The 22,095-nt window shown below is 43.0% G+C and overlaps 1 protein-coding gene across 2 annotated transcripts in view; it reads right to left on the reverse strand.

Moving 5' to 3' along the window:
* Positions 1–22,095, reverse strand: part of ECSIT (ECSIT signaling integrator) — a 113,699-nt gene that overhangs the window by 62,938 nt on the left and 28,666 nt on the right. For both annotated transcript variants that reach the window (XM_078684294.1, XM_078684304.1), the window contains exon 2: positions 3–147. In XM_078684294.1, coding sequence (XP_078540420.1) covers positions 3–122 — 120 coding nt within the window. In that variant the 5' untranslated portion in view covers positions 123–147. The remainder of the gene's footprint in view (positions 1–2; positions 148–22,095) is intronic.

Below are 22,095 nucleotides of genomic sequence, written 5' to 3' on the forward strand. Positions count from 1 at the left end.
ACCTTGGTAGTAAACAACCTGTTCCTTAGCAACACGATCTCCTGCCTTAACACCATAGGCTGGATATAAGATGTGGCTTGGGCCAGTCGGCCAATGAGCAGCAGCTCCCGAAAACACTTCATCCCAAGTGCCTGTCTTCAAGAGCACCTAGAAGAAAAAATACAGGTTGGATCCTGCAGAGTGACTGTTGCATTGCTGCAGAATACTTCACAAGCATCTTTCAGACCAAGCTGGCAAGAAACACAAGCACTGGTTAATATCTCAGAAAAACACAATAGCCCCACACAGTGCTTGTTAATTTAAGCTAATGTTTGCTGGTGCTGAGCACAGGCCATTACCTTAGAGGCCCAGGACACTTTCTGTAAGGGGGTTGACAATGACAACACGGCCCAGCGACAAGTGTGAAGCAGACTATAAATTAGTCTGATAAACAAGCAACATTAGGCTCAGGTATGCTGCGTAAGTGGCACCACCTGGAGTTTGCATAATCACGATCATCGTGTTAGCATGGACTGTCACCGTGATAGAATTGGCACCTCCCACTGGTTATTCTGAGTTGTGCTTCCTCAGTATCACTGTGCCATCTGCCCTACCTGGAGCACAGACTCCTGTCTGGCGCTGAAACCAAAGATAAGGCTCTCGATACACCAAATGTCCAAAGCTGGGAGCCCGTGTCTTAATGCCTTCTACTCAGGCAACCACTGACATTGTGCACACTTCACTCTTCAGTTGAATGTCTGTACGTCATCCAACACTGCTGGATGAAGTACGTCATTCCACCCCACAATACCATTGACTGGCTAACTTGCCCAACAACCTTGAACAAGCCAATCAGACAACGTGGAGCACGGCAAGTCCAGGTAGTGGAGACTGAGAGGTAAGCTTAGACCTTGCTTTAATTTCTTTCTGACATAACCAATGCACTGGTAAATATGATGATGCAATGTGTCCAATTTGTAACAAATGAATGTGCAGCACAAGGGCCCCTAATATTATTACACAACCTTCACAACAAAGAAGCAACAGCCTGGACAAGCTCAAGGGTCATCCCCGCCAATGTCAGCAAACATCCGGACCCCAGTCCGAACCCTCCACCATCCTAAGCGCCACTAAAAGTCTCTCACACTGCTTCAGCTTTCATCGTGCAACTCCTCTCAGCCACTGGATGCGTTATTCATATAGACAAGCATTTGCAATGCAATATGTCTCGCATTAGTGACACTTTGAGCTATTGGCGTAGCAAATGATGTTTATTTTATGTTTTTGATTAAAAAATATCCCAGCAGTAGCATAAGTACTAAAAGATATTCCACGAAGCAAGGAAAGGGTGCATTACCACAGGATGCTACTAAGTGTTACTGTGGAATTGTAAAGGTTCCTTTATTAGCCACATAAGATACTGCACCCGTAATTCAATTATAAAGAGAAAGATTGCAGCTCAGCTTACGTATCCATTTGTTTTTTATTGGAAGTGAGATTTTTGTTAGCTTGCATTTTAAAAATGCACCACTGTTGTTTTTTTTTAAAATTTTGGGTGGTTTGTTTTTCAGTGCAGCTTGCTGAAAAGGAGAGGCATCTTGAGCTTGTTTATAGATTTCTAATTAATACAGCTTACTTCACATGAAAAAAATCTACACACTATTTAAATAAAACGGAGACATAACCTCCAGGGCAAAAACTTCTTTACTGACGCATTAATCAGTGCAGATGCAGATTCAGTGTGAAGTATACACATCATATCCATGGGGGTTGCTTGGGAAGGCTTGGACATAATTCACACATAAATCATTCATTCTTTCTGTCATGTTAAATAAACTTTCATTTAGATCAAGAACTGATTGTTAGGTCTCGCCTGAGCCAGCGTGCATGCCCTGCTCTGCGAGACCTTTTGTAAGGGGCTTCAAAAATCTGACCACAAGCTTGTGCGTGTGGTCAGATTTTTGTCACAGGCTTTTGGCCTTTGCATGCGTCTTTCTAGGAAAGACAGCACGCAATTGGGCAAAGGCGGGTGCATGTTATCCGCATGGGCGGCATCTGTTTTGAATTATCGTGCCCAGACACACGCGCGATAATTGAAAAAAGATCGCTTGCTGTGGCGCGCCCGCACCACTCGCCTGCTGGTTTCCCTTACAGCGCATTACAAAGGAGGGAGATCATGTTTGGCAGCTGAAGGTCAGATTTTCCCAGCTTGTACTTGGACGCAGGCACACATGCATAGCCAGTTCCAAAGGAAGAGAGATCAAAGAATGAGTACCAGAATCTCCCAGGATATATTTTGCGGTCCTCATGCTGAAGCATTAACTAGGTGCCGAGTATGGTGCATGGAAGTGTCTTGTTGTGTAGCACTCAGGCACCCTCCCTTCCACTGCCCTACCCCTACCACTGTCAGACATGCAGGATGAATTATTGTCCCTCATTTTACCAATTGAGCGGTGTTCGATCAGACTTACAGTTTGCAGTACGCCCTGAATGCATAGAAAGGTATGGAAATAGAGATCTGTCTCAGCATTTCCCTTCTTTCCACAAAGAAGAAGTGGGTAGGTGGGGTAGCGCATAGAAGGTGACGGATGTCACTTCACTGTGGTCGAATAAAAAGTAGTAGGTGTAACTCACAGATCACTGTTTTGGACCTCAGCAGGCCCAACTCTGCTTTTCATTTCTACAAAGTCGATAAAACATCACTTTCAGATGGGCAGTAACACTTTTCAGTTTATCAATTGCACGTGTAAACGCCCCATTATGCAAACTACTGCTAAGTGGAAACTATGTGTATAGCGCACCACTGATTGGATTGGAAATGCCCTTGTATAGCGCTTACTACCCCAACCGAAGCGTGTAAGTGCTTTACGAAGGGTGTCTTGCTGATGATGCTCTCCACTCTCAGAGGGTTCTAAATTTCACAATTGCGAAATTATATGTTCTAAAAGCACTACCTAACCATGTTCCAGGAGTTGTTCATTCCAAACTTGATATTTCATTTAACCTAACTACATCATTTATATGTCCCCGGGGAGCACCATATTCCTGATCCTACAATGGCGGCAAGGCGCGCGTGGCGGCGGTGAGAATGTGTGTCGTCCGTGGTTCCCATCGAGGCCGTGTTCTTGGCCCCGGGATGCGTGTGGGCCTTGAAGGGGGCGGCGGTGACTAGAAGGGATTACCTGTGCGGCGTGCACCAGAGTATTGCTAGAAAACTTCCCTCCTCAGGTGCCCACTCTCGCTTCTACCCACACCGGTGCTGAGGGACAAGGGGCGATTTATGGCCTCGGGCAGCTGGTTTGTGTCCAGCCCTAAAGGAAGCGTAGCTTCTCGGTGTTAATGACGATCAGGCCGCGGTCCTGCTGGACACCACCTGCTCTGCAAGGCTGAGGCAGGGCCAGAGAGCTGAAGCTGATAGGAACTCAGTTGATGTGGGAGGAATGTAAGACTTCTGGGCCTGTGTGGGGTGCCAGGACTTCCGCAGGCTCAGACCTGGCCAGGGTTAACCTCCCAGCCCATCCCTGCAGCAGTCAGTCTCCTGAAATGGCATCTCCACCCTTGTTATTCTTGGTTGTACCCAGGGCCACTGGAATTATGCGGCTGAGGACGACCATATGATGTGACAGGGTTGACTAAATTATGCAAATGATACCACGTTATAAGGCACATTTTGCAATAGTATTAATTTAATACTTTGTCATGTTTACACATACCAACACTGTCCGGGTGAAGCTTTTGCCTCATTAGTAGCGGTTAACACTCAAATACAGATAAGCAAAGGAAGGGTGATTAATCAACTTTTGCGAAGGGTCTTCCACTTCGCAGCAACACGTATTGCTGAGTTTTTATTAACTTTTGATCCATTTGAGCTAGATTTAGTTTTTGAAATCTGCAGATTATGTAGTAGATGATGGATTTTGGCAATTGAGTCAAATCCAAAATTATGTGTAATTCGCCGCAGCAAAAATCGCATTCTTTCAGTGACCTTAGTTTGACCTCATTCCTCCTTTTTAGGTCTCGCCTGTCGATGCGCATGCGCATCGAGCAAGCGAGACTATAGGGGCTCATCGACTCTTTATCTAACTTGCAAGGAATCGTGGCGATTCCTTGCAGTGCCCGTGACTTTTAAGCTCAATGCGCATGTGCATTGAGCTTAAAAGCGCGTGCACAGCCGCCCGCATTCCTCCGACACCTTTGAAGTGAAGCTTAGCTTCACTTCAAAGGCCCGGCTTCTTCACACCCACATGCCGCTCTGCCCCGCTCCGCCCCCTCCCCTGAGTCATCCTGCCTGCCCCTTCCCGCCGTGTCGCATTTCTCCTCCCCCCTCCCCTCTCTTCCCTCCGTCTTGTTTATTTTACCCGCTCTGGCCCCTCGCATTTCTCCTCCCCCCTCCCCTCTCTTCCCTCCGTCTTGTTTCGCATGTACCCCCTCCTTTATCCCAATCCCTCTCAGCAGTTTCCCTTTTAGCAGCTCTCGTCTTTACTCGCACCCGCCTCCCACACCGCGGACGCTTCCATCTCGCGTGCACCTACTCCCTTCTTCCATTTCCTTTTAGCAGTTTTATTTCCACCAGCTCCCCTGTCTTTACTTGCACCCGCCTCCCACACAGCGGACGCTACCATCTCGCATGCACCTACTCCCTTCTTCCATTTCATTTTAGCAGTTTTATTTCCACCAGCTGCCCTGTCTTTACTTGCACCCGCCTCCCACACAGCGGACGCTTCCACCCGCCCACTGCCCCTGCGTCCATCCAGACAGAGGCCATTTACACCCGCTGCCACCGTTTTAGCACTGTCAAAGTTTAAATATTTTAAAGTCTTAAAATTATAAAGTCTTAAAATAAACATTTATTTAAAGACGCATTTTAGACGAGAGCGTGTGAGTGTATATGTGCGTGAGCATGCCTCAGTGCCTTTAGTTGCACCCACCTCCCACACATCTGACGCTTCCACCCGCCCACTGCCCCGTTTACTTTGTGTACTCCCCCACAGAGGACATGCCCACCCACTGCCACCGTCTTAGCAATGTAAAAGTTTGCATTTATTAAAGGGCTAAAATAAATTTTTAATTAAAGTCGCATGACAGACAAGAGAGTGTTTGTATATATGTGCGGGAGCATGTGTCCATGCCTTTATTTGAACCCGCCTCCCACACAGCGTACGCTTCACATGCCCACTAACCACGTTTAGTATGTGTACTCCCACACAGAGGGCATTCCCACATGCTGCCACCGTATTAGCACTTTAAAATGTTGCATTTTTTGAAGGATTAAAATAAATGTTTCATTAAAGTCGCTTCACAGACAAGAGCGTGTGCGTGTATATGTGCGGGAGCATGCCTCCATGCATGTGTGTTTGAGTGTGAATATGTGTAGGTATGTAGGAGTGCCTGCATATGTGTGCTTGTTTATGTGTGTGTAAATTGCTAATGCCCTATATGTTTGTGCATGCTTTTTTTGTGTGTATATTTATGTGCGTGTGTAAGTTTGTATGTGCTGGTCGCTGCATGCATGTGTAGTTGCATACATCAGTGTATACGGCTGCAAGTGGATGGGTTTCCAAAGGTGTGCCTGGTCTGTGTTTGCACGTTTTTTTTTCATCTGTGCTTGCGCGTTTGTATGTCTCTGTGCATCGGTGAATTTAGAAGTTTTATTTAATTGCAATTAAGTCTCTGGGGTGGATGAAATTTTTTTTTTTTTTACTAAAACCGAGAGGTGTGACAATAACTAACGGCGCATAATGAAGAACCCAATGCAGGGAAATCTCTACAAGCTTTAAAAGTTTACACTAAATTAATACATCTAATTATTTTGCTACGTATTTTGAGACAAATATAACATCTATCCCTTCTTACATGCAAACCACCAACATTTCACTTGGTAGCGAAACAAACGTACCGAAACAAACGTACAAGATTGAAGGGATTCAACCTATAACCTGTAAAGATCGCTTTTCAGGATACAGCCTGGAATTATTTCGCACTACTCCTTTACATTTGTGTACAAGTACACAAGGGAAGCACAGTTCATTTTCATACATGCCCAATTATATTACATGTGGTTTGAAAACTCAACAGGGCTTAGTATGCTTGTTCCACAATATATAGAGCGCGTGCATTAAGGAATTCTGTTTGCGAGGTGCAAGGTAATTTTCAAAAAACAAGCGCTTTTATTACATTAAGTATTTACTGAAGGGAAAAACATTTGCGTGGTTGTGCATTTTGTTACAGAAATACCGGTTCTACACTCTGTTGGTACACATCTGTGTCGTTTTTTTTCATTTTCTCTGCTACAATTATTAATTAGCAAGTGTTACTTTGGAACCGACAACTGGCGCCACTGGGGACAAGGCAGACAGAGCCATTCTTATGGGGGTACCCCCTCCCTTCTCCCTTAGCAGCATGTGCATCCGCCTTCTCCAGCTCTTCTGCTTGAAACAGACAACAGGCGCCAGTGGGCAACAACATAGACAGAGGCATCCTGCTTGACGATGGGTTTGTCAATTACGTGTTAACACTAAACCGACCCGAGGAGCCAGGAGAGCACAAGCTCTCTCTCTACACATCCCTCTCTCTAACTCTCTCTCCACACACCTCTCTCTCTCTCTTTCTCTACACACCTCTCTCTCTCTATATGCATCTCTCTCTCTCTATATGCATATCTTTCTCTCTCTACACACCTCGCGTACTCTTACTATCTCTCTCTCTCTCTACACACCTCTCTCGCACTCTCTCTCTCTACACAACTTTTATTTAAGTATTATTATTATTATTTTAAAAAAAGCCATTGTTATTTGTAATATCAATATATCCAAGTCTCACATAAATACAACACATATTGCATTACAAATACTATAGGTGTCACATTTGCTATTGGCATTGTGAATGACAAAGCTATTAATTTTGCTATTATTTTTATAATTGTATGGCTAGTGTTGACTAGACTTTGAAGCGCTAGAAGGCCTGCTTTGCACTACTTGGGAACCCAAGGCTCGAGTAACCAGACTTTTGTTGTTTTTCTTCCCGGGGATTGGGTTGCAGCGTGTGAGGTGGGACGCCAAAGAATGAGGAGCTTTCTCGTGTTCAACCACTCCGCTCTGCGAGTTTTAACTGCATCAGTGACTGGAGAAGCCTCGCCCGCGGTCTGAGTCAAAATAAACATCGCCCTTTCACTTTCCTATATTATATTTTGTTAAAAAAGCGTCCATACACGGTTTGCAAACTTCTCACAATTTCCGGTCTCCTTCCCATGCCCCAAATAAAACACAGGGAAACTGTGCTGTTCGTCATTGCAGAACGTTTTATCAACAATAAGTTTTTATATGTATCCAACCAGAGACATTTTGGTATGTTGCATCTTTGACCAAGTCCATATGGAGCAATCGTCCTGGCAAGACTGACATCCCAGAGACCAGGGACCCAGGTCAGCTGTGAAACAGCATCCCCCACTCTGCCTCATTCCGCCTCACTCCACCTCACTGTTCCTTACGGTGCCTCATTCCACCTTATTGTGCCCCAGGCTCTGTACATGGGCTCAGCTGTGTAACAGCATTACCCATTCTGCCGCAGTGCCACATCATTATTTGCAACATAATTACACTGCACTCCATGCAACTTACACTCCAAATACCACTCAGTGCCACATAATTACAAGCCACATAATTACACTGCGCTCAATGCAACATAAATACACTCCACATAATACCACTCAGTACCACATAATTACACGCCACATACTTACTCTACTCAATGCAACATAAATACACTTCATATAATACCACTGAGTGCCACATAACTACACCATATAATTACACTCTCCTCAATGCAACATACACTCCACACAATACCACTCAGTGCCACATCATTATTTACAACATAATTACACTGCACTCAATGCAACATACACTCCAAATACCACTCAGTGCTGATCTGCTGCTCTCTTCCATCCCACCTCCTCTTTAACTCCCTGTTCTCTTCTCCTGTGCTGATCTGCTGCTCTCTTTCACCCTGCATCCTTCTTTAACTCCCTGTTCTTTTCTCCCGTGCTGATCTGCTGCTCTCTTTTACCCCGCCCCTTTTTCAAATCCCTGTTCTCTTCTCCTGTGGTGATCTGCTGTTATCTTCCACCCGCCTCCTTCTTTAACTCCCTGTTCTATTCTCCTGTGCTGATCTGCTGCTCTCTTCCACCCCACCGCCTTCTTTAACTCCCTTTTCTCTTCTCCTGTGCTGATCTGCTGCTCTCTTCCACCTGCCTCCTTCTTTAACTCCCAGTTCTCTTCTCCTGGGCCGATCTGCTGTTCTCTTCCACCCGCATCCTTATTTAACTCCCTGTTCTCTTGTCCTGTGCTGATCTGCTGCTCTCTTCCACCCTGCATCCATCTTTAACTCCCTGTTCTTTTCTCCCGGGGCTGATCTGCTGCTCTCTTCCACCCCGCCCCCTTCTCCAACTCCCTGTTCTTTTCTTCTGTGCAGATCTGCTGCTCTCTTCCACATGTATCCTTCTCCTACCGCACACACACATACATACAACCACGCACACACACACATACAACCACGCACACACACACATAACCACACAAACACACACAACCACACCACGCACACAACCACAAAAAAAAACAACCACACAAAAAACCAACCACACACACAACCGCACACCGCACACACACAACCGCACACAACCACACACACACACACACACACACACCACACACCACACACATCAATCTGTCGCCCTCACTCTATCTATCTATATGTCGCACTCACTCTATCGATCGCACTCACTCTATCTATTGCCCACACTCTATCGCCCTCACTCTGTATCTATTTATCAATATATCGATCTATTTGCCTCACTCTATCTATCGCCCTCACTCTAGTTATCTATCTCTCTCTCTATATCTATCTATATATTTCTATCTATCTATCTATCTATCTATCTCTATCTCTCTATCTATCACCCTCACTCTATCTATTTATCTATCTATCTATTGCCCTCACTCTATCTATCGCACCACCACAGCATCACTCAGGGAAATGCAATAGGTCTCGCAGCATTAGAGTTTGTGCTTTTAGAATTGTTTATGGGTTTTTTTTTTAAATCTTTAGCATTTTTGTTTCCTGTAGGCAATGCTAAAGAATTACAAAGAAAAAAAAGCCATAAACAAATCTAAAAGCTCTAACTCAAATGCTCCGAGACCTATTGCACTGTGTGAGGGTGAGGGGTTGAGGGTGAATGCAATAGGTCTCGCATTAGGAAAGTTTGACCTATTGGTATTGTAAATGACACATTTTGTATTTATGTGGCATTGCCTACAGGAAACAAAAATGCTAAAGATTTAAAAAAAAAACCCATAAACAATTCTAAAAGCACAAACTCTAATGCTGCGAGACCTATTGCATTTCCAATGCTTGTTCCATCTCCTACACTTATTGTCTAACAAATCTAGGGCCTCATTTATGAAAACTGTAGCATCGCTGCATGAAAACAGCAACGCAACAGTTTTCACTGTGCCCTCCTTGCGACATGATGGATGAGCCGTATTTAATGTACAGCGGTCCATGTCGCAAGGAGTTACAGTTACGTCAGTATTTTTGACGTATCTACAAGCGCAGTAATGATGCATTGCTGGAGTGTCACAAAAGTGACGCAACTCCAGCAATGTGTCCTTTCACAATGGGCAAGCCCCATGTGAATGGGCCTGCGTCAGTCTTACGCCTGCTGTGAAGCAGGTGTACAGCAGGCGTAAGATTTTGATGTAGTGGCGTCCTAGAAGGGGAGCAGTGAAATCTGATAGATTTCAATGTGCCACTTCTACAAGGCTTTTTACTTGGGAACGCCCACCCTGCATACATTACACCTGAAGCAGGTATAATGTAGCGCAGGGCTTTACAAAGTGACGTATCTGCTTAGATACGTCACTTTATAAATAGGGTGCAACATGGCGCATTTTCTACACTGCCAGGGCGTCATAAAAAGTGATGCAACAGCAGTGCCAAAGTGTCTCTAAGCCCTAGTTTTTAGGTGTCTTAGAAGGTCCCAAAGGCGAGACCTATTGGCTATGCCAATGCTTGTTTAAATTGTGACCTGCCTACTAGCTAATTTTAATACAACTGACTTTGCACGTAGTTTTATTGAGTTAAAGGAAAGGAGGCCTTTGAAATTCGGCAACTGTGAGCAGTTCCACTGCTGAAATATAGCACTAGCATTCACATCTGTTGTCCTCACTATTATGTTTAAGGTTTGAATGGCATTGGGAGACAATTGCATATGAGATCACATTTTAGAAATTGGCCGAAGAAAATACTTTAATACTTGATAGAAACAGACCACAGATCCTATGAACTTGAGACAGATGCATACACACTTTGAACTGTGTAAGTCAGTAAAATGTGTAACAAGGCATTTTCAGAATACATTATATTGAATAATTTATCACGAATAATAAAAGACCAGGGGCCACTGAAACCACAGACACATTTGCAAGGCTCTAGAGATGACAGGCGGGCTGCTTGTTTCCGCTGCATTTCTGAGCTGTACAGATGGGTTAATAAGCTACCAGATGGGGACAAGCATGTCGACACTAGTCAAACTGCTGCAGATCTGCAGGCTCCAGGAGAATCATCGCTGGTGTCATGTATGTGCTTTATTACAGCGATAGATAATGTGAACAACAAGGACCCCCTGATCGGAATTATCAGTTCCTATGACAGGGACAAGAAGCTTGTGTGAATAATAGCACAATTCTAATAAGTAAGCGGGAAGGTTATTAACATAAAAAGATACTAACAAGTATATTCAAATATAAAAACTATATTCCATTTAATAGATATTCATATAAAAAACACATATATTACATACATAAACGTTAATTAAAAAAATAACAAAAACCCAAAAAGCATATTTTATATAATTATCATAAAAATTATAATCACATAGTCATTAAAAAAAGGGTTCAACAAGTGGCAAACAATATTTTCCCGACGCGCGTTTCGGCGTTACTGCAAACGCCTTCTTCAGGAGCCACAATTTGTATTGTTCGGAATCTCAGCTCAATGGCTGCAAAGGAGATAATGGTCTCTTTTGGGATTCAAACTCTAACGATGAAGAGAATGTACCATTTAAAAACTATTAATAGCGTGTAAAAGTCTGCAAAGGGTAATTCTAGACTTGAACACGTGGCATATTCTGTCTTACGTCTTTTTCTCGTTAATTTAAACGTAAATAGTTTGTGTTTATCCGCGAGCCACTGCAAAGATAGATCAGATCGCGGATAAACACAAACTATTTACGTTTAAATTAACGAGAAAAAGACGTAAATAGTTTGTGTTTATCCGCGAGCCACTGCAAAGATAGATCATAATGATCGGATATTATTCTCAACGGCCGTGGGACGCCAGCAGCTATCTTTTGCAGCGCCACGGACCATTTCATTTGCAGTTTTTCATCTTCTACACGAAATTTGCCGTGAACACGAAAGTGAATTGATTAGAGGCGGTTCGTGTCTGCAATTAAAGAAAACTGTCCTCGGCGACTTTTACTCGGGAATAAGTGTATGCGGCCTTCTTTGATCTGATCTATCTTTGCAGTGGCTCGCGGATAAACACAAACTATTTACGTTTAAATTAACGAGAAAAAGACGTAAGACAGAATATGCCACGTGTTCAAGTCTAGAATTACCCTTTGCAGACTTTTACACGCTATTAATAGTTTTTAAATGGTACATTCTCTTCATCGTTAGAGTTTGAATCCCAAAAGAGATCATTATCTCCTTTCCAGCCATTGAGCTGAGATTCCGAACAATACAAATTGTGGCTCCTGAAGAAGGCGTTTGCAGTAACGCCGAAATGCGCGTCGAGAAAATATTGTTTGCCACTTGTTGAACCCTTTTTTTAATGACTATGTGATTATAATTGTTATGATAATTATATAAAATATGCTTTTTGGGTTTTTGTTATTTTTTTAATTAACGTTTATGTATGTAATATATGTGTTTTTTATATGAATATCTATTAAATGGAATATCGTTTTTATATTTGAATATACTTGTTAGTATCTTTTTATGTTAATAACCTTCCCGCTTACTTATTAGAATTGTGCTATTATTCACACAAGATTATTACAGTGATAGGACAGGGTTTCCATACAAGAGCCTGGAGCCATTTAGGTCAGAGGCATTCCAGGTTATGCGATGGGGTTACATCAGCAACTGTTAGGTCCTGTCAGGGCTTCACTCCCCCTTCAACTCTCAGGCTTAATCCAGCACCCAGTTATTTAGCGAAATGATGTGCGTGTATGCATCTGGCTTGTCCTTTGTATAAAGAAAGGGGATTTACGACATTACATTAACCTGAGCTCAATCCCCAGGTAGCTATGGCACAGAGCAGACAGGCTTAACCTAAGACAATGTGTAAAGTATTTATGGAGTAAAATACAGTAATAAAGTCGAAAAGCACAACAATAGAAATTCCAAACCAAATTCGAAAAATACATTAATATTTTATAAACAAGATGAAAACAGTGCAATAAGGAGAATAGAAGATACGATCTTTTAAAGTTTTATGTAGGAATAGTGGCAATGATAGCAGTAGACCAAAACCATGTCACAATTTAGCGCTGACTGTGATGGAGCTTGGGTCAGATTCACCAACCAGGTTCATCCAGATCAAAGATTTTACTTTCTGACTTTAGTTCTTAAGTCTTAATCCACCACAGGAGTATATTGTTAAAGCCCTTGAGGACCTCTCGGAAAGAACTGGCCACTAGTCAGCTGGGCAGTTACAGGAAAAAGCCTCTTGTAGCTTGTTGTGTCCCTGTAGCTTTAATAGGTCAGCCTTATGACTATAGGAATCCACTTCTTTGTCCTGGGTACAACAGAGCGCAGTCCTTTCAGAGCTCTGCTCAGGTCACAGCTGGTTCAGTCCTCTTCTGATTTTCCTCCAGTCAAGGAGTGTTCTGAAGTGGGTGCCTGGAGAGTCCACATTTATGCCTGGCATGAGTGTGTGGGCAGGAATAACTCCTGGGAATGACCTAACTAATATGGTAAAGGTTCCTGGGGCTAACCCTACTAACTATGGGCATTTTTAAGATGGTAAGTCTTCACCAACACTAACCTTGAACTCTGAGGGCGGGAGCGTGGGGGGAAGTGTGTTAAGGTAATCCTAGTGTTCTCCGAAATCTAACATTATAATACAGTTTTAAGCAGTCACTGTACCCACAATAAACTCAGAGTAGAAGTCTTGTAGCACAAAGCAGGGTTTTCTAGCAACCAGACAGAAGAATTGTTTTGGCATCCAGATCTAGCATCTTGAAGTGTGCCCCACATGTAAAACCCCGGTAGACCTAAAGGAGCAGGATTCAACAGTTCATCATGATTACATACTGTATGTCAGAGTGAGGCCCACTAGGATTACAGCATGCCTGGCTGTTTGTGGTGGGGTTCTTGCCTAGGTGTCAGCTAATATTTGCCAGTGACCGGGGAGGCCTCTTTGAAGTGTGTCCCAAGTTGTATGTGTAAAACAACAGCATGTATTTCAAGCAGGAACTGACAATGAAATGGAAAACATGATACTCACATCCCCACAATGCATTTTCTGTCAGATTCAGAAGTGGCATCTCTGCCAATTCAGGTCAGCCTATTGTGCTCTTCCGAGAGGGAATACACACCCATTAATATCTATTCAAGTGCTAATTACTGGCCGGCAGAAGTGGAAAATGCAACCAGGCCACCAAAGGCTATTGGCAGGGAAAAGGTAACTTCCTAAAGGTACCCTTTTCTTAATATTTATCAAAAACCAGACTTCACCATTAAATTAAATATTTAATAACTATTAAAAATAGTTGTTTATTTTTCTAGCTGTTCCTAACCAAGATTAGCATTATTAGATGGAATAATGTAACCCAATGTTTACCTATGGAACTGCCAGCCTTGCTACAGTGAAAATAGCTTTGGGTCTTTTACACCGTAAGGACACGCTTAGCATTAAATTCCTACATATCCCACTTTTCAATACCACACATCCTGGCTTATGAGCAATAACGCCTTAATAGAGGTGATTTATATTTGATGGTAAATTAAATATACAATCAGGGGTATTCCAATTTCACTATGTTGGAAGGGGAGAACAGGCACACAGAGTTCTACAGCCACCAAAACTATAGGGCCCCAGAGATTGCGTAGAAAACCCAGGGTGACCATAAAAAGGGGTACATTTCCCACAGGGATGATGCAGCGACGCAGCGCTTAATTTTCAAAAATTGGAAGGCCACTTCTGAATGCCCCACACATTGCCTCTGCCAGCACTGCCAATGACAGTACCAATATAACACCTAACCATCGCACTCCTACAAGTGTAACAATTCAGACTATTTCAGGTCACACAAAGCTATAAAAATGGTGTGAGGGTGGTATTATTAATTTTCTATGTGATGTACTTAATAAACACGCTTGCTGTGCTCATCTCAAAATTAAACAGCACCACCATGTGGTGGACTGTCCATAGAGCCGGTGCTGATAACTAAGTGCCAGGCACCTGACACCACCGGCTCAAATTAACTACCGGTGACATGGTTTATCTGTGATGCCGGGCTGTGTGATCATGCTGTAGGATGTTTAGGGCGGATGCTGGGAGAAGTGATGGCGCATAGAATGTTGGCATCTGTGTGCTAAGTGATGCCTGCAAATTGAGGGCAGTTGGAGGGCGAATTATGACCTGACAGGAGCTGCCTGCTGTTGCTGTACCTTCAGCGTCTAACATGGAATAAGTAACTTACCTTTTACTTCAATATATCCAGGCTTTGACCCTGACCTACAACTACAATATTTTGATGTGAAGGATGGGAAACAAGCTCACATGGTTAGGTTCGATTCTGACGTTACAGCAGCTAAAGCTAAGTCCTGTCAGTGCTCCATTTCCCCCTGAACATGCGTCTTGCCTTATCTTTGTATGTTCAGTTCTTACAATAGCAAATTCATTTGAATAAAAGTAGAATAAAATAGAACAGAGGCTGTTTGAAAAGCCAGGCTTCTGCATTATACGTCATCGCTAAAGCCTCCATGCAGCAATGTGTCCCCATCAGTGCTAAAACTGTAACTTCCCATCTCCAGTAATTGTGCATACGTTGTGTGCTTAACAAAGAAAGGTAATGTGCAAACTAAAACATCAGTTCAGCGGACTAAAGGCCTCCATGAACCCAGAACGAGGTTTAATTAATGGCCTTAGCATAAATAAATGTAATTAGAACATCAAAGAAGAAGCTATTTCAGGTCTGTATGAACACTTTGTAGGTGACAACTTGGGTGGTTCTAATTGACGGAGGTGCACTCTGGGACATATTTTTCTTGGTGTGTGACCTATTCAAGACCAGGATCCCTTGAACAAGCCAGACGCAATAACCTGTTTTCTCCAGCTTTGAGGTCTGCAATGTAGCTACACACATATTGTCCTCTAATCAGAAGGAGGTAGTAGGTGCAAACGGACTGGTGGCAAAAAGCAGGGCAGGTGTGATAACAAGGCGGAGGGCATATCGCCTGAAGTGTTTGGCATCGGGCATGGAAGACACAGTATTAAGAACAAAATTTGGAACCTGTGACTTTTTTGTTTTTAAACATACATTTTGGAAAACAAATTGGTCCAGTTAATTTTTAAATCTGATCTCACTTTTTGATGAGCAAGTCCTTAAAGATACCCAATTGTGATGCACTACTGCATAGGCCTCGTAGGCACAAACGTTTTATCCTACTTCCTTGCCCATCGGATGTAACAGTTGCTAGAAAAGTCAATTTCTATCATATACACATCATAGTGTATATTGTTTATTTAGGAATAAATTCATCCATAAAATATGCGTACATAAAATTAATATAAATATAGCAATAAAATTCTTATAAAAGCACGTCGAACAATTTGTGCTTTAAATGGCAATTGGCCGCGCCCTCAGCTAATCCTCCAGGCTGCAGTTAAAAATACAATATAGAGTAAATGTACAGAGGTGGTTTGGCTTCTTTTCACCTTCTAACTTTAAGCTCCTGGCAAACCCCCCCCAAGACTAGTAAGAATGTATGCCAGCCATTTATCCCTTGGTGAGGTATACTTCGGGCAGGAAAACTAATAGTGAGCTCCAGAGAACATATACAATTAAAATAATTAATTTTCAAAGAGCACAGCCGACACCAGCACTTGGTAAATGCAGTCAGGAGAGCATAATTATATAGAATTTGTTATAAAAGACATTTGCCATCAGACTTTCAATCCAATCTAAATAAAGTTCAGACTACAGCACACCATGTTTGGAAGGCGGCAGCAAATGGTAACCTGCACTGCACATTTAGCATTTGCACTTTAAGACACTTAGCTCGTTGATAAAATGTTTTACATTACTTTTAATGAATTTGTGGCTGTAAGACTTTTTACTTTTACTTGACTAATTTGCTCAAGTAGTCGATTTTGCTTTTGTCGAAAGAGCTTTGCTTGTATCTCAGTCTTCTTTCAGATCACTGGCAAAGACACAGGAAAGTCTGCCTGCACCCATCTGATTCTAGCGCTAGCCATGCTGCCTGTTTTACTAAAGCTGCTTCTACCAGGCTATTTTACTGTGCTCGAGAATTAAGTAAATTATATGCCTCTGGTAAGTGCCACACACAACTTCCGGCAGAGACCTTGAGTGGCCAAGTATCATGTCTATCCAGCCACACTGGTGTAGATTTTAACGTAGTTGGTATCTCTTCAAATACAGCAATTGGCAATACATATCATAAGCTGGATAATAACCAACAGCAACTTGATACACATTTTACAGCTTGTCTCATTAATGTAAGCTTAATACCTAAACATGCTCTCGTTATCTTTAGCTTACTTCCAGACAGAAAGTTAGACTTATTATTCTTAACAGAAACTTGGATTAAGAAATCGTATAATCCTTATATTGAGCAAGCAATTCCTAGGGAGTATTTGCTAATACATCAAGACAGGACAGAAAGTCAAGGTGAAGGCATGCCAATTGTTTTTCGCTCTGCTTATTCATACTCCACCTTCAATTAAATAATTTGGAGTAAGCTGAAGGACTAGGCTTCAGCATTAAAATTCCCCCCAACTACTGTCTTTCTGATGCACTCATTTACTGCCCTCTAGGTTATGATGAAGAGTTTACGTCTTCCTTAGGCAACATGATTGTTCCATAATGGCGCCAATATTCCAATTTCTGTTTCCTTGGCGATTTCAACGTATGCATACATAGCCATGACAGCAAGAATCTTCAAGATCAAGCTCTATTAGACATGTTCAGGTCTCGAAATTGTACATCCCCAATGCATAAAACTTGTCATTTGCTTGATCTACCTTATTTTACCTAATGTGCAAGGGCTCTATTATGCCAGTGGTTTAGACTGACATTTTCCTGGTCTTATTTGACATTTCTGACATTCCCAATTGGGGGGTACTAAAAGGCAGTAACAGGATAACGAGATTGTGGGATAAAAGCATAAAGGACAACTTTAATGAATCCCTGGCACCCTATGCCCCTCTATTGGGTGATTTCATGGTAATCATTGCTGTAGTGGCTAAAGCTTGGCTACAGCAAATTAAAATCAACTTGCTCCACTTAAGAAAAGTAGTCACTTTTTTTCTCCTTCTGCCCTCTGGTTTTGCACAGACTTGGCAAGAGAAAAGCAGAAATGCAAAAACCTGGACTAAAACTCGAGCAGAGGTCATACAACAGGCGACATAATGAGTTACAAAGTGTTGAAATCTTAACGCAAACTTATTAAAGCCACTCGAGCTGAATTATTTTCAAATCAGCGTAGCTAAAAATGCCCCACAGATATGTTTAACACTGTCAAACTCTTCTCCCCCCTCAGGCCTCAAATTCGGCAATCACCCCTTCTTCGGAACTACGTGATCAGTGTTTGTTTTTTGAGGATTTCATGATACTCTGATATTTTCCCTATACTTAACGCCACATCTGCAGCAAATAGCACTCTTTCTCAATTCAGGAGTATAATTTTGGAGGAATTTACCAAAGCTATTCTTAAATGTAAATCAGGCTCCAGATCTGACCCTAGTCCTTCTCGCTTTTTAGCGAACACAGTTGATGTAATCAATCCTATTTTCAATGCTCTCAGTAATATTTCTTTGACTACTGGCAGACTCCCCAGCTTCTGACAGCAGGTAAAAATGGTTTCTCTCCTCAAGAAGCCCTCATTAGATCCCACCTCTCTCGCCAGCTTTAAGCCTATCTCACTTCTCCCAGCAGCCCCCAAGAAGGTGGAGAAAAGAAAGTATTAATATGCATCTATCTGACTATCTGGAACAATATGATCTCCACCAACCTTCACTTTCTGACTTTAGACTTAGGCACAGCACATACCTGACAATGATGGAGGTTACAGGATTTATTAAATCAAGTGTAGACCAGGGACAGAGCGCCACCTTGACATTAGATCTATAGTGTTCGACCTGGCACCATTGTCGTAGATCTCCCTTCCATTTCTGCTGTTGCCTCAGGTGTTTTTGCTGGTGTTAGATGCTTTGGCCACTGCTGTCCAGTGCCACAGTAAGAGTGCTCCCTATTGTAAAATGATGTATGAATTGGTGATTCCATGATTGACTGGTTTGGTTGACCTGTTAGACCCTAGTACAGTGCACTGAGTGTGCCTAGGGCTTGTAAACTAAATGCTGCTAGTGGGCTTGCAGCACTGGTTGTGCCACCCACAGAAGCGGCCTGTAAAAGTATGTCTAAGGTCTGCCATTGCAGAGCCTATGTGCAGTCATGTACTGCCATGTTGACTGAGCATGTGCACCCACTTGCCAGTCCCTAAACCTTCCCTTTTCTTCCTATCAGACACCCCCTATGGTAGGCCAAAGGGCAGGGTGCATTGTAAGTATAAGGTAGGACATGCCCTGGTGTGTGTGGCATGTCCTAATAGTGAATTACAGCCATTTTCGTTTTCACTATTGCAAGGCTACCTGTTCTCCATAGGCCAGAATGGGCAGTTAGATTATTACATTTTATAATCCGTACTGACTCAGGGAACATGGCAGAAATTCGAGTTTAGTATGCCTGGACTCAAAATATAAAATGCATCTTTTAGTGAAGTTCATTTTAACATTCTGTGTTTGAAAATGCCACTTTTAGAAAGTGGGTATTTTCTTGTCTAATTATCCAAGCCTGCCTCTGCTAGGTTGTGTATTCCTTGTCTGGTGTTTATGAACACCCCTCTGCCCTCAGAGGACAAAGGATTTTGGGGTATAAATATTGGGACCCTGATCCTAAGAGATTAGATCACTTTTGGACAAACAAGAAGAAACCTTTACGGAGGAGAGACTATCCCTAAGCTGAAGTGCTGCTTGGGGGATTGGCCTGCAGTGGTTGCCTGACTGCCAAAGGAAGGAGAAAGGAACTTTGTGTACTTTATTTCAACTTGTAAGGATCTCCAAGGGCTTGAGACAAGAGCTTGCCTCCTGCTGAAGTCTCAGGGACAACAGACTTCAACCCCCCGTTCCCCAAGATTTATTTGGAAGTGCCTGCTGCTGTTTTGTGCCTTCTGAGGGACTGAGTGTCGCAAGGAGCTGGAAGCGCTACTCAAGAGGAAGAAGCGTGTCGCCGTCGCAGTCGCTGCCGTCGCATCTCTGAACAAGAGTGTCCTGTGTGTAGCGGACACATTGCACCGCATCGAGAGAAGTGTCTCGCACCGAAGAAGAAGTGTGTCGCCGTTGCAGTCGCTGCCGTCGCATCTCTGAACAAGGGTGTCGCCGCTGTAGCTGACACATTGCACCGCATCGAGAGAAGCGTCTCGCACCGAAGAAGAAGCGTGTCACCGTCGCACCCGCTGCCGTCACATTTCTGAACAAGGATGTCGCCGCTGTAGCTGGCGCATTGCACCTCATCAAGAAAAGTGCCTCGCATCCATGGAGAAGGGTGGCGCCGTCGGAGCCGCTGTAGTCGCATCTCTGAACAAGGGTGTCGCTGCTGCAGTTGTCGCATCGAGCGGAAGCATCTCGCATCGAGGGAGAAGAGTGTCACCACCAAAGCTGCTGTTGTCGCATCTCTGAACATGGGTGTCGCCGCTGCAGCTGACGCATTGAGCCGAGACTTCTCGCAAGATTGGAGAAGCGTGCTGCATTTGGAAGATCTTCACGTCTTTATTTCTTTGCACAGGAACTTTGCCACATTTCCATCGCTGCAACACTTTTGTTGTGGAAGCGTCACGCATCGTAAGGTACATTGACTTAAAATGTCGCATTTTAAGAACTGAACAGAACTAAGCTAAAACTACCATTTTAAGTACAGTATTGTGGATTGTTGTAGTTTGTGGTCTTGTGTTAAGTCTATATGAAGAATACTTATTTTTGATATAAAACCTGTGCGGTGTCCATCTGTAGTGTTGTCCCTGGATTACTGTATGTGGTCACAAATGCTTTACACACTGCCTCTGAGATAAGCTGGTCTGCTCATGCCAAGTTACCAAGGGGGTGAGCTGGGGTTATTTTAGGAGTGTACCCCCTTACTCTGACTAGAGGCAAGGGTCCCTATTTGTCACAAGTATCTACCTGTGCCAACTAGAGGCCCCCAAATCTAACATATAGGTTTTGTTCAACAGTGTTGCACAACCATATTACTTCAGTGGTTGACAGAAATTGGCATCTGTGGTTTGGACTTGATATTGCTAAAATCCTTCTTAAGTAATAAAAGATTGTCAGTGGTGTTCTCTTCCTTCAACCTCCAATCATTAAACACTTAAGTATAGAATCCTGCAAGGATCTTCCCTAAGCTCAACACCATTTACTGTAAGCATGATCGCTCTTGTGTTCATCATTCAAGCAAATGGAATCAGCGTGATCTCCTACGCGGAGGATGTGCAGCTTGTTCTGTCTACTTGGGACAATCCGGGTGGAATGCAACATGGTCAAGCCTGCTAAATTAAGGTATTTGACTGGATGAGACCAGTCATCTCAAATGTAACTTAGATAAAACTGAAATTCTGCTTTTTGGGAATGCATATAAGACATGGGCTAACTGCTGGTGGCCTCTGTAGTTAGCAGATCCTCAGTATCCCACTACGGTTGCTAAATAGTTGAAAGTCAAGTATGACAGAGCTCTCCTTTTGGCTCCACATTCTGTCAGTCACAGGATCAGGTTTTTCCTGTCTGGATATTTTACCGATGGAGACACGGAAACGGTACTATATGCCTTGATCACTTCTAGGCTGCCCTAAGCAAATGTACTCTATTTGGGACATCACAAGTACCTGACGGATCATCTACGAAGTGTTCAAAAGACAGTGGCCAGATTGATAATACAGATACCAACTGCCAGCCGGTTTCTAAACATCAGACACGGATACATTGGCTGCCAATCATTATTTTATTTAAAGCACTAGCATTGCTCATAGAGCATTTTAAAGCGGATCCTAGCTACCTCTGCGATAGGCTGATCCCCTATAATCCCTCCAGAATACGGACATCTGCTAATGCCGGTTTCCAGATGAATCCTAGGATCAGAGTCACTAAATCAAAGGGGGCTGCGGGGGTGGGGGCCTTTCTTCTCTTATCTAATGGCTAAGGCGTGGAATAATATTCCCTCTGCCCTACACCACACTGCAGATGAAACTCATTTCAGGTAACATTTGAAAACTTGGTCTATCAACTTGTCTTACTCTTATGATGGCTGCTCTACTTACGGCCTTCCTTTCATTGCCGGGATGCCCCTTGGGGCAAATGCTGCATTTTACAAATGATGTAATTAATTCATTTATTGTTAAAGGTGAGAAAAGATTGTGTTAATTTTTCTAAACCTGTGAGAACCATTTCAAGAGAGAGCTAAAAGTCAACCACATGTATGGTCCCTAACAAATTTCAGATATAGTTACATCAACGCTGAGGTATTAATATTGATTGGTGTAACATGTCCCTGAGATCGAACCAGTATGTGTCTTAGGGTAGCGGGCTGCAAAGTCTAATCATGTATGAAATTGCTCTCTGGTTTGCCAAAGTGACAAGATCCATCAGCCTAATCTTGATGAATAACGGAGTGTTTGGGGTTCTCTTTTGCATCCCAAGCAGACTTTTTTACAAAACATTTATTGCTAATAGACAGTGATGTGATATTGGGAAGAAGCTCCA

Source organism: Lissotriton helveticus, chromosome 1_1 (genome assembly GCF_964261635.1).
Source record: "Lissotriton helveticus chromosome 1_1, aLisHel1.1, whole genome shotgun sequence".
Lineage (NCBI taxonomy): Eukaryota > Metazoa > Chordata > Amphibia > Caudata > Salamandridae > Lissotriton > Lissotriton helveticus.